At 38.6% G+C, this 15,240-nt stretch overlaps 1 protein-coding gene across 5 annotated transcripts in view; it reads right to left on the bottom strand.

The window, feature by feature from the left end:
- The window catches only part of LOC114460647 (golgin subfamily B member 1), a 49,140-nt gene that overhangs the window by 19,572 nt on the left and 14,328 nt on the right, over positions 1-15,240 (bottom strand). For 3 of the 5 annotated variants that reach the window (XM_028442559.1, XM_028442594.1, XM_028442569.1), the window contains exons 11-20: positions 14,476-14,591; positions 14,226-14,343; positions 13,202-13,293; positions 12,960-13,111; positions 7,789-7,939; positions 6,444-6,567; positions 3,806-3,939; positions 1,906-2,015; positions 930-1,098; positions 735-839 (exon numbers count right to left, since the gene is read on the bottom strand). In XM_028442559.1, coding sequence (XP_028298360.1) covers positions 735-839; positions 930-1,098; positions 1,906-2,015; positions 3,806-3,939; positions 6,444-6,567; positions 7,789-7,939; positions 12,960-13,111; positions 13,202-13,293; positions 14,226-14,343; positions 14,476-14,591 — 1,271 coding nt within the window. The remainder of the gene's footprint in view (positions 1-734; positions 840-929; positions 1,099-1,905; positions 2,016-3,805; positions 3,940-6,443; positions 6,568-7,788; positions 7,940-12,959; positions 13,112-13,201; positions 13,294-14,225; positions 14,344-14,475; positions 14,592-15,240) is intronic. The other 2 variants (XM_028442578.1, XM_028442585.1) reach the window with 2 other exon arrangements.

Raw genomic sequence — 15,240 nt, 5'->3', positions numbered from 1 at the left:
GTTTTGTACTCTATTTTCCTGTCGTTTCTATATTTCCAGAGTCACTTTGTGTACAAGTCTGTCATTTTATGTATTTTCAGACTATTTTCGTGGTTGTGTTGTCATTTTTTGTGCTTCTGGAGTAATTCTGGGTATTTTTGTCCTTCGTGTGCATTTGGAGTCAGTGTGTGTATTTTTTCAAATTTTGTGTAATATTTTAGGGGATTTGTTTTGTTGCCCATGTCTGTTTCACTGTCAACCAATTTCTGTAACATTACCATTTTATTGGCTTTTCTTAATTACCTAAAGTTACTAAAATTCTGCCGAAAATTAAAATTTTTTATGCTTCCGAAATGCTGACAAGAAGAATACACTACAAAACAACAGATCTCATGCGACCAATAGAGACCGAGCTGGTTTGACTCTTGTTTATCTCTCCTAAACACTTGCTACAGACAAAGTTAATGCCCCATTTAATGTAAAAATATGGTGAAAATGTGGGATATTATCTAAAACATGTAGGTGAGTTGTTGTGTTTGTTTTCTGTAAATGCCAAAAAATTGGAGGCCCTAGATGCAAATCTTCTGATACTGTGGCCAAATTTAGAACATGTACGATCCACTTTGGGTGTTATATTTCTATTCTATTTTAAGACCGTGTTAAAGGAATTAAAACCTTTGGGACAATCTTTTACTGTATATAACAGATAGTTAAAAATTGCATTAAATTATTACATCTAAACGTGATTAGCCTACCTTTTCCTTAACGACATTTAGCTTCTCTGTGAGCTCAACAACTTCAGCCTTCAGCTCAAGGCACTGCTTCTCTGAGCTGCTGCACTTAGTGGAAACACTCTCCAGCTGGACAACATAAGCACAATGAGCCCAATTAGCATGTTAACAGTCAAACCACGCAGTAAATAAGTGTAATAAACAGTGTGCGGCTCCTACAGTGTGCTCGGTGTGAACGAGCCTCTCGCTCAGCTCTTTGTGCTGATTCTCTTTCTCGCTCAGCGACTCCTGGAGGCTGTTGATGAGCTCTAGCTTCTCCGTCGTCTTGGCCAGCGTGTTTTCCTTCTCCATCAGGGAGCTCTCCAGGCACTCCTGGGTGTCGTTCAAGCTGAACGAAAAATTAATTTCAACATTAATTAGGGTTGGCGTCAATAATAACTGTAATTGCGTAATTAATTACAGTTATGAGGTAATTATAATTGTAATCTAAATTGGAAGAGCCTGTTGCTGTTGTAATCGTAATTTAATTGTAAGTCAGATAACTGACTTTGTAATTGTAATTGTCATGGAAATTCTATAAAAGCTACTACCTCTTAGTTCTACTGAGGATAATTTTACCATTTAACAAAAATTTAATTGAGGGGTATACTGACACAAAAAATACTTGAACACCCACACCAAAAATATAAAAACCAAAATTATCATTGATTAGGATGAAAAACAAATTAGATGATAGATAATATTTTTTGTGTATTTTACAGCTGATTTAAGACATGGGTCAAAACTGACCCGTTATCTTAAGAAATGCTAACAGAAAGCTAACACAACAGCAAGAATACATTTTATATTATTTATTAAAGAATCAGTAAATGTGATTAATTGTAATTGAATTTTAGTAATTGAGAAATGAATTGTAATCGACTTTCAAAAATAATACTTGTAATTTGAATTGTAATTGGGGGGGGAAAAAGCTGGTCACCGTAATCATGACTGAGTTGTAATTGAACATGGATAATTTAAGAGATAACTTTAATTTTAAAATCTAATTGACCCCAACCCTGACATTAAACGATGCTCCATCATCAGACTGGTTTTCACTCACACCAACACCTGAACAACATAAACGTGCACCTACTTCTTTTTTTTTTTTTTTTTTTTTTTGTTTAAATCAAATGTGTGGATAATTGAAACTCACCCTTTGAGTTGCTCGTTGAGGCTGCTAACCACCAACTGATGCTTCTCTGCATCTCGACTCTGCTGACTTCTGACACTGGCGAGCTGGCTCTGGAGTTTCTCCGACTCGTTCTGATGTCAAAGGTCAATGTGGGAAAAACTACATTTAGGCACCAAAACATCAAACCGAACTATAAAAGCTGACGTTGAAGAGAAGAGAGAGCATCACCTTTGGTGTCACAGAAAATTGGAGGCCCTAGCTAGGTGTTTTAGGTGTTTTAACTCACTTTTCAGTGATCGCAGAAAACGGACAAAAAATGAAATACAAAAAGCTATTTTTCTTTCTTTATTTAAAATCGGGCCCAAACATGACAAGATAATGCCTCACATGCATGTTTTTGAGACAATATCACGCATTAACACCATATTTTTCACAGGAAAATGGTGATTGAATAGATAGTGTGACAAACGGACAAATAGGTCCAATTCCGCCCATAATCCAGTTCAAAGTCTCTCGCCATGTGTAACAAATTGATTAGTAATCATGTTATCATGTGATTGAAAGTTCCCGCAAAGTTTAATTTGTAGTGTGTTTATAATGTCTTGTGATGAACAAAAGGTTCAGTTTATTATGACTGCATTAAAATCTGAAAAGGCTGTGGTACAAACACAGGTTTTGCTGAAGGTCTTTTCGCTGAACTGACGATGAATCAAACACGGGACGTGATGTTAAATCATCCTTTGCATTAAAAGATGAAAAGGATGTAAATTTGGGACGATTCGTCAGTAGTGTTCCTTCAAATCAAGGGGTATTTCCTCCTTTTAAACCCTAGACACCCTTATCAAAGGTGGCCAGCTACAGGGTGATCAAGTCTCAGCTTGCGTGAGATTACCTGCATCTCCAATCACAAGATGCACTGGATTTCACGCAAAATGTCAAGATAATACCTTAGTGGTAATTCAAGATTTCACAAATAATGTTTTGGGGTTATATCTGCATTTCCACAAGATTTCTCCCGTAAAAAATGAGAAATGAGTGGCTGATGGCTTAGCATTGTGGCTAACATCTAAGGGAGAGACAATATAATGCAATATTAGAACATTGCCTTTTATTGATGGTTCAAGTGGTATTGCAATATTTGCAGAGTTGCTGAAAAAATTGTCTTTTTTCTGATATAGTTTATTTAATATTCACTTGAGTTGAAAATGTTGTACTCGGTATGTGCGTATGGCCAGAGTTAGTCAGTTTATTTTTCATACTTTTTTTTCTCTTTCCAAAAGTATCATCCCTTATTGTTATTGTGAGCCCAGTATCATGTATCGTCTCGTCTCATCTTTGTATATCGTCCCACCCCTACTAATGTCCCTCTTGCAATTTCAGTGCAAAAGTACATCATCTGAAGCAAATAAAATGCAAAATTAGTAACAGTAGTTGACTCTGTTCAAGTAATCTAAACAGGGAAAAACAATGAAACTGAAAGCAAAAGGAAAGGTGTGACGTGACGCAGAAATGGGTAAACCCTGAAACGGAATCTGGGAAATTCTGAAGTGGAAAATTGGAGGCCTCTAAACACCCAGTGACTCCGCACCACAGCGTTAGACTTAACCAATGGGTGTCAGTGACCAGGTTAAACAAACACACCACACTGTTAGACAGTTAGCCGTCACCGCCAGAGAGGAACCTCCGGCGCACACCAACATGAGCGACCCAACACACCTGAGAGAGCCAACATGGCTGCTCATCTTCATCTACATCAAAGGCCACCTGTGTTAGAAGGGTCGGTTACAAAAAAAGCCCAGTCCACTAGAAAGGGGCAACATGCATGTAGATCACTCAAACAGGTGAGTTACATCGGCACAGAGCCAAGGAAAGCAAAGAAAAGAACCAACTGAGCCAGAAGGTCTGTGTGTAGCCAGGTTACCTGTAACGACTCGATGCGGGCCTGCAGCTGCAGCCGGTCCTCCAGGTCCTGGCAACGATCCTCCAGACTGAGGATCTGCTCTTGGAGCTGGTTTCTTTCCAGTTCCAGTTCCTCCACCACTGATCGCAGGCCGCCTGGATTCAGGAGGACAAAAAGGTGAGCACTGGTGATGTCAGACGAAGTGGAGGAAGGAAAGAAGGAAAAAAGAAAGGAACGAAGGAATTCGACACACACCTTTAGGTTAGAGTTAATGAGCTTTAAATGCACAAACTGACTGGCCACATTATTAGGTACACCACTAAAGATGAGCTGCTGAAGCTTTAAGTGTAAGTCCATGCTAAAACCATTTTTTCTGCTAAATACATATATGAATAATGTATAAAGTATGTAGTTTATTGATTTTAGTCCAACTCTTCACATTTTAGTCAAAGTAATTAAATTTCGCATTTTTATTTGTAAAATGAGAGCTATTACAATTTTATTTTGGCTGAGATTAGGTCAGTGACATCACTGTCACTGTGGCCCCACCCCTAATATACAATATGGGAGGACGCACTAGTTTCCAGCATTGATTGGCAGCTCCATGTGGAACTGTGCAGCACTGTGGGACCGGGGCTGCTGTGACTGGGCGTGTCTTAACTACTCTAGGAGCAACACCCATAATAATGGACTTTTTAAAATTGTCCCCGAATGACAGGTCAGCAAAAAAACTAGGGGTGTACCGACACTTTAAGCAGCCAGTGATTGGAGAATAAATGAGGTTTAGTGCCTATTACTAAAGCATTGATGTTGGAGGCAATATTTAATGGACTGGAATTTTTTTAAACCATAGTAATCTCTTAGAGCTGTTTAACCAACTAACTCACATTTTTTAAACTGTATATGTATGTCTTCCAAACTTGTTCTCTTAAATCTTCTGATAGGAATTTACTTGCAAACTAATTTTTGAAAGTAGAAATAGCTGCTTTAACGTTTGTTTACGACTCCATCATAAACAAACGTGTTGTTGACCATGTGACGAACTTCAGAAAAGATGTATGGCAATGTAACATTTAGAGTTTGTAAAAAAAATGGGAAAAAAGCTTTAAGAAGTGTTTTTTTATTTCATTCTTACTGTGATATTTTGTGTTTCTTTGCTAGACAAAGAGGACAGCGATTGACTTGATGCTATTTTTATTCTGGTTTGTCCAACCTTGATGGACTTCCTATAGAAAAAAGCTAAAGTGGATGTCAATCTTATCGTCTACGAACAAAAAACTAATGCTCACGTCCACAAAAAGTTAACAAAAAATGCAAATGCGTGCTGCTATCAATTTGGATCAACATCTATAACACCAGGGAATACAGCAGCTCTAAATGTAGAAGGGAAAGTCAATATGAATCATAACATAATCTAACCACTAGAGCAGACATTGGCTCGTCTGTAAACGGTGGCATTTACAGGTTCAATAAACAGGAAAAGATTCAAATTCTGATGTAGCTGGTTATGATTTACAGTCCGCATAAACAGGACTGAATCATAACATAACCTAACTGCTAGAGCAAACATGGGCTCGTCTGTGAACGGTGACATTTACAGATCTTGAAGTTGCTGTTAGCTTACCAATAAACAGGAATAGATTGGTCACCTATATAATAAGTATTGACTAGACCACTGGGAATGAGGCCCAAGGCCAAGACAGGCTGACTTGATAATAATGTATCATGTTTTTCTGCAGTCAGTGCCTTCTCCTCGTCCTTCTCTCTCTGCTCTGTTTCAGGTGTCTTGAAGCTGATGATGTCAGTTCCTGATCTGTGGTTCACAGCTCAACTAGTCTGGGACACTCTGATGTTCTATCTCTCTATCCTGTTCTGTTGGTCCTTCTGTCCACTAACCCCAACCAGTCCACGCAGATGGCTGCCACCTCTGAACCTGGTTCTAACGGAGATTTCTTCCTGTTAAAAGGAAGTTGTTTCTTCCCACTGTCGCTAAATGCTTGTTCATGTGGATGTTGTTGGGTTTTTCTTTCTATTATATTTTGATAAGCAGATTGAGAAATTGCGCTATACAAATAAAATTGAATTGAAAAGAGTGAAAGACAGGAGAAGAGAGTTAAAAAAGTTTAATCCTATAAACCAAATCAAGTAAGCAAAAATAAAGACCGTTTTCTATTCAAAATGTTATTTTTGTGTTATTAAATTCCTTAAAATAAGGATGACAGGACATGAGGAAGAATGAGGAGGTCATGCGAACATGGGAAAAGAAAGCAACTTACCACAGTCTATGAACCCAAAAGAGTTACTAGCCAGCTCAACCAGCATGCACACGTCCAAACCAAAACAGATGACCGTGATGAGGAACCAATGGATGTGTAACTCCTGGGATTGTATCAACTGTCCCATCAGTTACTCAAATAGGAGTTAATATCCAGCACCTCAACTCAAAGTTAGTATAAATTCAACCCAATCCACCTTTAAGCCAAATAGCCATGTCTGAAAATTTAGGTCAAATGAAATTTGGAAAAAACAGCCACAATCCAACACCAAAATCAGGCGACTTTGACAGTGTTACGATGAAAAAATAAAGCCAAAGTTTGATGTGTATCATGTGGAGATGACAAAGTGCATGCTAATGGAAGCCGTCCAGCGGGTCTCACACCTGTGTCAGGAGTACTGTACTCAGGCCACCAACCTCCCATGTTCTCCCCCTCCATCGGGGCGCTGCTATCCGGGTGGCTGCGGGGGTCTTGGAACGAGGTTTGCCCTTCGAACTCAAAATCCTCCTGTGGGAGAGAATATTAAAATGTAAATAGACTCCATTTATAACAACACTTTCATTACCACTGAAGTAGTGCCAAAGCACTTTAAAATGTTAGACACATTCTAAATGTGGCTAATACAGATGAGTACTTTTTGAGATATGGCCAATTCAATGAGGGGGTTAAGTGTCGATTTTCGTGCGTCCTTATTTTTCTTCCATTTTCAGTTTCCAATATCTCAGGAGCTACATCACATCACATAGGAAACTGAAATTTGGTATAGTAATACAGTTTCACCTACTCTCTCAGAATATACAAAAAGAAATAAGTAAAAAACTAATGAACAATGAATGATAAGACACACAGCCAAGCAACAATGGCCTCATGTAAAGGATTTCCAATATTCGCGAATGGTGAATTAACCCAAAGTTGGGGTCTAAAATAAAAACAAAAAACTACCTAAAGACATTTTTTCATATCCTAAAAAAAGAGTTAAAACAGATCAAATTTCTTCTTACAGTCCCACATGCAGTTATTGACCAATAAAAATAGTTAAAAGAAAGTATTTTTTTTGGATTTCAAGAGCGTGTCACCCAAACAATGCGTATATGTGACTAATCATTAGTGATGTGAACAGTCTATGTTCATAGCTCTAAGCTGATCAATATACAGGGAGCTGAGACATATGCTAAGTTGTTTACTGAAAGACTAAACATGTTCCAGACCCAAACCCCGACAAACTTTTTCCCAATTTTGAGGAGCTTTCATTTCCACCAGCTAGGATGTATAGCAGATATTTTTTAATATTCTGAGAGAGTTGGTGGAGCTGTATTACTATACCAAATTTCAGTTTCCTATATGATGTACAGTAGTCCCCGAGATATTGGAAGCTGAACATTTTAAAAAAATTAAGGACGCATGAATATACCCCCCTCACTGAATTGGCCATATCTCATGTCCATACGATCAAACAAAAAAATTACAGTGTGTCTTATTGAATAATCACGAAACAATTGCTAAAAATTCCTTGACAAGTTTGTGGACCATTTGTGAAATGACTGGAATTACCCTATTGTCTAACTATGCTACAGAGCTATCTGGTTAATCTGCCACAACTCTGTAAACTTACTGTATCTGACCAACAACACTTGATCAAAAACATTAAAAATTACATCATAAAAAAATCAAATAAAAAATGACATTATTAGATGAAACCGTGGTGACACATCGACCCTGGCCACCTACCTGCAGGCTGCGGCGGCCTGGAGAGCCCAGCTTCTTGGCCCTGTGCTGACCGAGCCCTCGGGTCTGAGCCAGCTCTTCCTCCAACTCCTGCTGCCGGGTTACCAGAGCTGGATCGGAGCAGCCAGGAAAGAACCAGTCATCCTCAATCAGTTTTGTGCCACAGGGAAATAATGGGACGCTCGTATTGAATGGAGAGCATAGTAAAGATGTGCATTGAGGACAGGAAGGAGACAGAGATGCCCAAAGGGACAGATGGTGGTGGGGGGATGATGATGATGATGATGATGATGACGCAATATTCAAAAACCACAAGTACAATTTGCAACACTGTCATGTTAAACATGAGAGTGGAGACAGCAAAGGTTGAGAAAGCAAGGCTGGAAGAGTAAACACGAAGGCAGAATGAAGGCTAGAGGTGGATCTAAGTATGTACACACTTGTGTTTGCATGAAGTGAGAAACACTTGGTGGGAGCCATGCACACCTGATCTGCACAGCAAAGGAGAAGAAGAACATTCAAAATGAGAGTGATGTAGCATGGCAGATACGTAGCAATATTAGGCTAAGATGTTCACTTATGGAAGAAAGAATGAAAATGTGTACATGAGGTTTTTGAGTATGCTGAATGCATTTTTAATGGGATCCACACTGGAAAAACAAAGGTTCTCACTCAAAATCAAGATGGCCACTATCTGTATTGCCAATTTGGATATTTGGTCATAACTTTGGTTCTATATGACTTAGACTCAGAGCAAGATCCAAAATGACCATCCATACTGCTAATTGTCATGAAAAAGCTCAGAATCCTTGTCCCCACGGACCTACATTTTATCACAAAGATCATGTTCCTACGTCAAATAGAACCAAAGTTATGGTAAGATTTAAATTTGCAATATGGATGCTGGCCATCTTGAATTTTGATCTAAGCATAATTTACGGTATTTTAAGATTTATAAAAATCTATAAAATCGCCACTGATATCATTGCTTCTATGTCAAATAGAACCAAAATCATGACCAAATATCCAAATTGGCTATACGGATGGTGGCCATCTTGGATTTCTTGATTTTGAGTGGGAACCATTGGTTTGCCAGCATGGATCCCATTAATAATAGATTTAGCATACTCAAAAAAACCCATATACAAATTTTCATGCTTTCTACCAGAAGTAAACATCTTTTTGACATATCTGCTGGGCTAATGGGAATGAAACTAATGTTTCCACTCAGATCTTTTTCTCATCAGCAGAGGATGCAAGCGGAGCAGCGTCAAATCAATCACAACAAAACTTGTTCCCATCGGTTTTGTGAAGAGAGGCGTGACGGTGATGGGCAAGTGATGGAGAGGAGCAGCGTTAAGCATGAGAGGGAACAGAAAGGTGTGGAGCGGTAAAAGCAAAGCTATTTTAGAACAATCCATTATCTACAGCAGGGGAGAATTCAATGTGGCTCAAACCTCTGACAAACAGTCACTCAATAGTATTAGTTAGAAGTGTTAGAAAATACATGCAGCACTGAGGCTATCCAGATGATGCATTCACCAGACTACTAAGAAAGTAAATAAAACCTCCATCATTCTAAAATAAAGGACATCAATTGGTTTGTTGCATTTCTGAGTGGTTTGTTAGAGTGGATTTTATTATACCCATTTCTATTTTCATCTTTCTTTGGCCAGAGATGAGTAGTGCATCCATGACACTGTCTCAAAAGTACTTTGTGATACAACAGACATGGGCAACACGCATTAATTTACTTTGACAGGCCCTCACAGTAAATGTAGAAACTCACTCCAATATTACACAAAAAAATTAAATAAAATATGCAATATTGCAGAAAATCTAAATTACTCTAAAAACACACAAAAAAACGACAACAAAAAATGCAAAATATATTCCAAAAAGCAGAAAAAAAAATTGTAAAACAAGAAAAACCAGAATCTAAATAAATGAAACAAAAGGAAACAAAATGACAACAAAAAGTCACATAATGAAAATAAATATACACAAAACATTACTCTAAAAAAGCAGAGAAAGTTACAGAAAAATAAAGAAAACCAGAATCTAAATACATGAAAAATAAAAAAAAAAAAAAAAAAAAAACACAAAAGAAAAAGAAAAATGCACAAAAAGTACTCCAAAAACACAAAAAAAACTATAAAAATTACCACCTACATGGCACTTATGTAATGACGACAAAAATGCACAGAATGGTAAAAAAAATATACAAAATACAATAAATTAATTTTATACAATAAATAATTTCTTTTAAAAAAAACACAAAAAAGCAAGCAAAACTAGAGAAAAAAATACAAAAAGACCAAAAGACAAAATTTACAAAGATGTCAGGAAAAGACACAAAACAACAAAAACAGGATAAAACTTTTTGTTTATTGCTGTTTTAATGCTCAGATTGGTCATTATTCTAAATGCTGACATGAATGTGGATCATGTGACCCTCCTCAGGTCACACAATCACAGTTTTGTGATAAATTTTGCCCATCTCTGCTGTGGAATGATTAAAATGCTGACCTATACAGAGATTTTAACCAACAACCATATGTCAGGGTTTTACAGAAAACAGCCAATCAATGAGGAGAATTGACAGACTGGCTCCAGATGACATGAACACAACAAGAGTTTAAAAAACTAGAGATGAAGAGCTTTTCTGAGAGGGAACGTGACCTAAGCCTCGCTGAGTTTTGTTGCTGACCACGAGTCTAGTCACCAGATCTTAATCTAATAAAGCTTCTGAGGATTAAAAAAAAATCCCATTAACCATCCAGAAACTCAGTTTAAAACGCATGACTGAAAACAAAGCCCATGATACATTAAGAAAGAAGAAGGAATCCCTCAGTAAATATTGTGCCCAGTCTTCACTGCGTAGTAATAACATGTGATTAGGTTGATTAAGCACGACTTTCACCTTTTGTGATTCTCTTCCCAGGTTAATGAAAATCATCTCCCAAATGTGTGTTGAGATATCAGGATGGAAAAGGAAAACAGAGGATGGTAGCATGAGCAAAGAAAAACACAGAACCATTACAGGGGAGGGACAGGAAGAACAAATGGCAGGTGTAACTGTGAGGTGGAGCCTCCCATGCACTGACTGCAGTTCACACCCCACCCCATACACACTGAGGTGAAACACGGGGGAACCACAGGCAGTGCAGCGAGGCTTTTGTGGTGAGGGGGCCTGCATGCACAAAACTGATGGGAAACCATTCTGAGTGGCTGCTCCCATCCCTGGAGCAGGGATTGGAAGAGGAGGAGGATGATGGTGAAGGGGGGGTTGATGCCATGGCGCTCCATGTGATGGGATCTCCTCCCAATGACAAGAACACAATCATGAAGGGGGGGGGGGTCAGACATGAAACACTGACCCTGAATGAGATGTCGACGCTTCTGGAGAACGTTCCACACAAGTTTGCGACTCAAACAAACATGACTGTCATTTGGTCTCCATTATAATTTTCTGCAATAATTTTAGTAAATGCATATATATGTATATATATATATAAACATACATATAATCAAAATTTAAGTGCAACCATGGTGTGGTTTACCTCCAAGCAAGTAAAAAATTAAGTGAGCGAGTAAAGCACCTAAAGAAAAACTGGAGATAAAAACCACTAGGAACGAGTGCATCATGTTTTTCCTGCAGTCTGTGCCTTCTCCTCGCCCTCCGCTCTCTTTTTTGTTGCAGCTGTCTTGATGCTGGAGCTGGTAGTTCCTGATCAATGGTTAACGGCTCAACTAGTCTGGGACACTCGGAAGGTCTATCTTTCTATCCTATTCTGCTTGCCCTTCATTATTTTGCACCATATTTCTTTTATTAACTTTAAAAATGTGGACTACAGTTTTACAGCCTGTTTTCCTCAAATCACGTGATTGATGATGTCACACAGCCCCACTGCCAATAAACATCCCATTGTTTCCTATTGGAATGAAACATTCAGGCTGATTTTTAGGTCATTTAGCAGCTTTTTCAGTCAAAATAACAACTTGTGCTGGTTTTGGTTGCTCGAAATAAACAGGAAAAGTTAAGGATGTTGACGTAAACCTCTTTAGTTTACCGAAAAAAGGCAAAAACAGTTATGACCAAAAATAAATCGGCGACCGCAGGGGGCGACAGTTCCAACTTCACAGTTTGGTAGTAGACAATGAAGCAGAGAAAAAGAGCTCTCCAAAGGGGTTTTTACCCCCCCCCCCCCTTAACAGGGTGCAGTTGATGCCCTGATGGCTGAAGTTAGTAAGTAATCATGGACTGATGAAGACCCAAACCCTAAGAATAAAATACCTTTTTGGTGGGAGTCCTTCAACAGTCCATGATTAGTAGTCCCAATTTTAAAAGGCAAGAAAATAAATGTGGTGCAAAATAAGTGTATTATTAATCATAGATTTTCTATATTTCAAAGGTTTTATTAGGCCAAACTTGCAAAAGCAGTGAAGGATTCCTTTCAGTTTCATTATACGGTGTGAGTATGACTAGTGTACTATATAGTATACATCCAGGTATTTCTCGCATACTCATTCTTTTCATACTATCTAATGTGAATGCACTACTTACTCATTTTGATGTCAGACTTAGTATGAGTAGTATGTTAATATGACATTTACAACATAGTCATACTCAACCGCCCCATGATGCATTGCAAGCGGAATGTAAAATGGTTCTGGGACCAGCTTCAAGCTATAAATCAAACATCCCCTTTTCAAAATAAAAGCATCTATTCTTGTCTTCCATTAGTTTTGAACACTTTTGTAAATAGGGCTCGCTCTTGTGTTGAAGTGAACCGGGAAGTTTGTCAGTAGCACAATGGCGGACTATATGAAATCTCCAAAATGTGGGAATTAAATTTGTATTTTGTATTTCTCACTTAAAATGTTTTCAGAACTTTCAACGGTGGAGAATCAACAGAGATGTTTAGCCTGAGTGTGATTCAGGTTTTTGTCATTGTAGGTTCCAGATGCATTTTGGGAAACTTGGAAGTATACTTCTAGTGTCACAATTTGAACACAGCTCATGTTTAAGAAATAGAGTCTGAGGGTCTCTCTGCAGATTAGGTGTGCATGAATAAACGAGTGTATAATTTGTTGTCATCAGAATATTTCATCCAACCTTCCATCCATCCCTACTCTACAGCTCCATGTGATGCCTTCAGGTGCAGCTCTTACCCTCTCGTTCCTCCTCCATGTGGCTGATGCGTAGAGCCATGGTGGTTTTCTCCTCCTGGGCGCGGTCTCGAGCGCTCGACGCCTCCGTCACCATTTCCTGCCACTCCAGCAGCTGACTCTGAGTGTCGTCAGCGCTGCCCGACTCACTGGCCTGTGTGTGTGGGGGGGATGGTGAAGAAGGTGGGGGGTGAGTTGGGAGTCAGACAGTGAGAGGCAGGAGGAAGTGTGAAGGAGGTCTAACCTGAGAGGCGGCCCTCTTGGTGAACTGCTCCAGGTCAGCCTGCAGCGTTCTCTGCTGCTCCTCGTACACCACCAGCTTAGCGGCCAGCATTTCTACCACGACACAATATCAATCAATCAATCTTTTATTTGTATAGCGCCAAATCATAACCAATGGTATCTCAAGACACTTTACAGTAGAGCAGTCTTAAGGACGGACTCTTCATTTTATGGATACACACATATGCATATATACTGTACGTATATACACATACATATGTATCCCACACCCAACATGAATTCATCATGGCGGCAAGGAAAACCTTCTGTTAAGCAGCAGGAACCTTGTGTGGATCCCATTCCTATGATGAACAGCCATCCACAATAAACACACCATGTTCAGAGTTACATCAACAGATCCACAGATTTTAACACAGTGAACACAGCTTTTCCAGCATTGACGTCCCTGATAAAGACAGGCCCACGTTGGCCCAGTTCTAGCAAGGGTTGCAAAGGAGCGGAACTTTCAAAAGCTCTGGAATTTTGGGAAAATTCAAAAATAGAACATTTTCATGGAAATCATTGAATGGAATTAACTGGAAATTGGGAGAATTTTTTAAAAAACAAACATGAATATTAGCATCCATGCAAAATAAAACAATTAAAAACAGAACATTTCAACTGATTTAAATGTAAGAACTCACATTCTTTCACCTACGCACACAGATAAGCTGCATCTGACGGTCAAGGCCAAACTCAAATTCACATGTGGAATGCCGTGACAGTAGTAAACTGTTTTGATGCAAAATGCAAATCTCAGTTTTAGAACTCCTTCTTCCCACAACTTTAACAAACTTAAAAATATGTTAAAGCAGCCTTATTCAGGATATCTAATTAAAAAAAACCACCCAGCACTACTAATCCATCTTTCCTTTTATTTTTCTATTTAGTCGTTTTGTTTCCCTTCCTTCCATTTCTCCTTTGGTAAATATATCAAACTCAACAATGAGTTTACACACGTTGTTGTGTTTGAATTCCAGTCCTACCGTTCTTCACTTTGAGCTCCTCGTACTGCTCCACTCTCCACTGGTTCTCCTCTCTCTCCTCCTCCAGCTCAGTGACTCGACTCCTCAGAGCTGTGACGTCTGGAGGAGCGACTCCAGCCTGAGGAGAACATGGAAATCACCCTTTACATCTACATTACATAATCCTCCTACCGGCCTGATTTAAAACGTGCTGATTCAGGACAGTTTTACACAAGGTGTGAATTAAAGCTAATATATAGTGATGGCTCACCAGACTTTTCTTCAGCTCCTCCTCCAGTTGTCTGATTCTGTTTTTGGACCAAGCCTTGATTTTCAGAAACTTGGCTTCGGAGCGACTGGCTTCCTCCGATTTCAGCTTAGCTTGAGCTGCGACACAAAAAGTGATGGAAGTGCAGAATCCCAGTTAATCAAGCAATGCATAGCTCAGCATATGAATGTATTTTAGATAGTGCTGTCAAAATTAACACGTTCATTTAGTAGATTAATTTAAAATGTTTATGGGAGTCGGGATATTAAACGGAAAGTTTCACTTTAAAAAGTTTCCTGACAGCTCGTTGGAGAAAACAAAAGTCACTTGCACACTTCAATGTATAGGTTTGGGTTTTGTTATATTCTGTAAGTGGTGAATGTAAGATTCTTTATTTTTGCTAAACTTGGAAACTGAGTTAATTCAAAGCTGAAAGAAAATTATTAAAATGGTCTTTACTTTCTGTGAATTACTTCTATTTACATAAATAAATATCTATTACAAGTCTTCAGAAAAATGCAATTAATCAAAATAATTACAGAAAAATGTGCGATTAATGAGTAAAACATTTTGTTTTAGATTAACAGCAATAGTTTTAGACGATTGGTCTAAAGCTTAAAAAGCTTAAAAAACTTAGTAATTTGTGTCATTTATATCAACTTTTAACCTCAAACACACGTAATATTCCTTTATAAGGGGGCTTCGCCATTTTAGAGATTTCAGCCAATCAGTGTTCACACTTAACCCCACCCACTAACAGCAGCCGAG

This window comes from Gouania willdenowi, chromosome 3 (assembly GCF_900634775.1).
Source record: "Gouania willdenowi chromosome 3, fGouWil2.1, whole genome shotgun sequence".
NCBI classification, from domain to species: domain Eukaryota; kingdom Metazoa; phylum Chordata; class Actinopteri; order Blenniiformes; family Gobiesocidae; genus Gouania; species Gouania willdenowi.
Note: the sequence above shows the minus strand (reverse complement) of the source record. Positions and strands in the feature narration are given on the sequence as shown.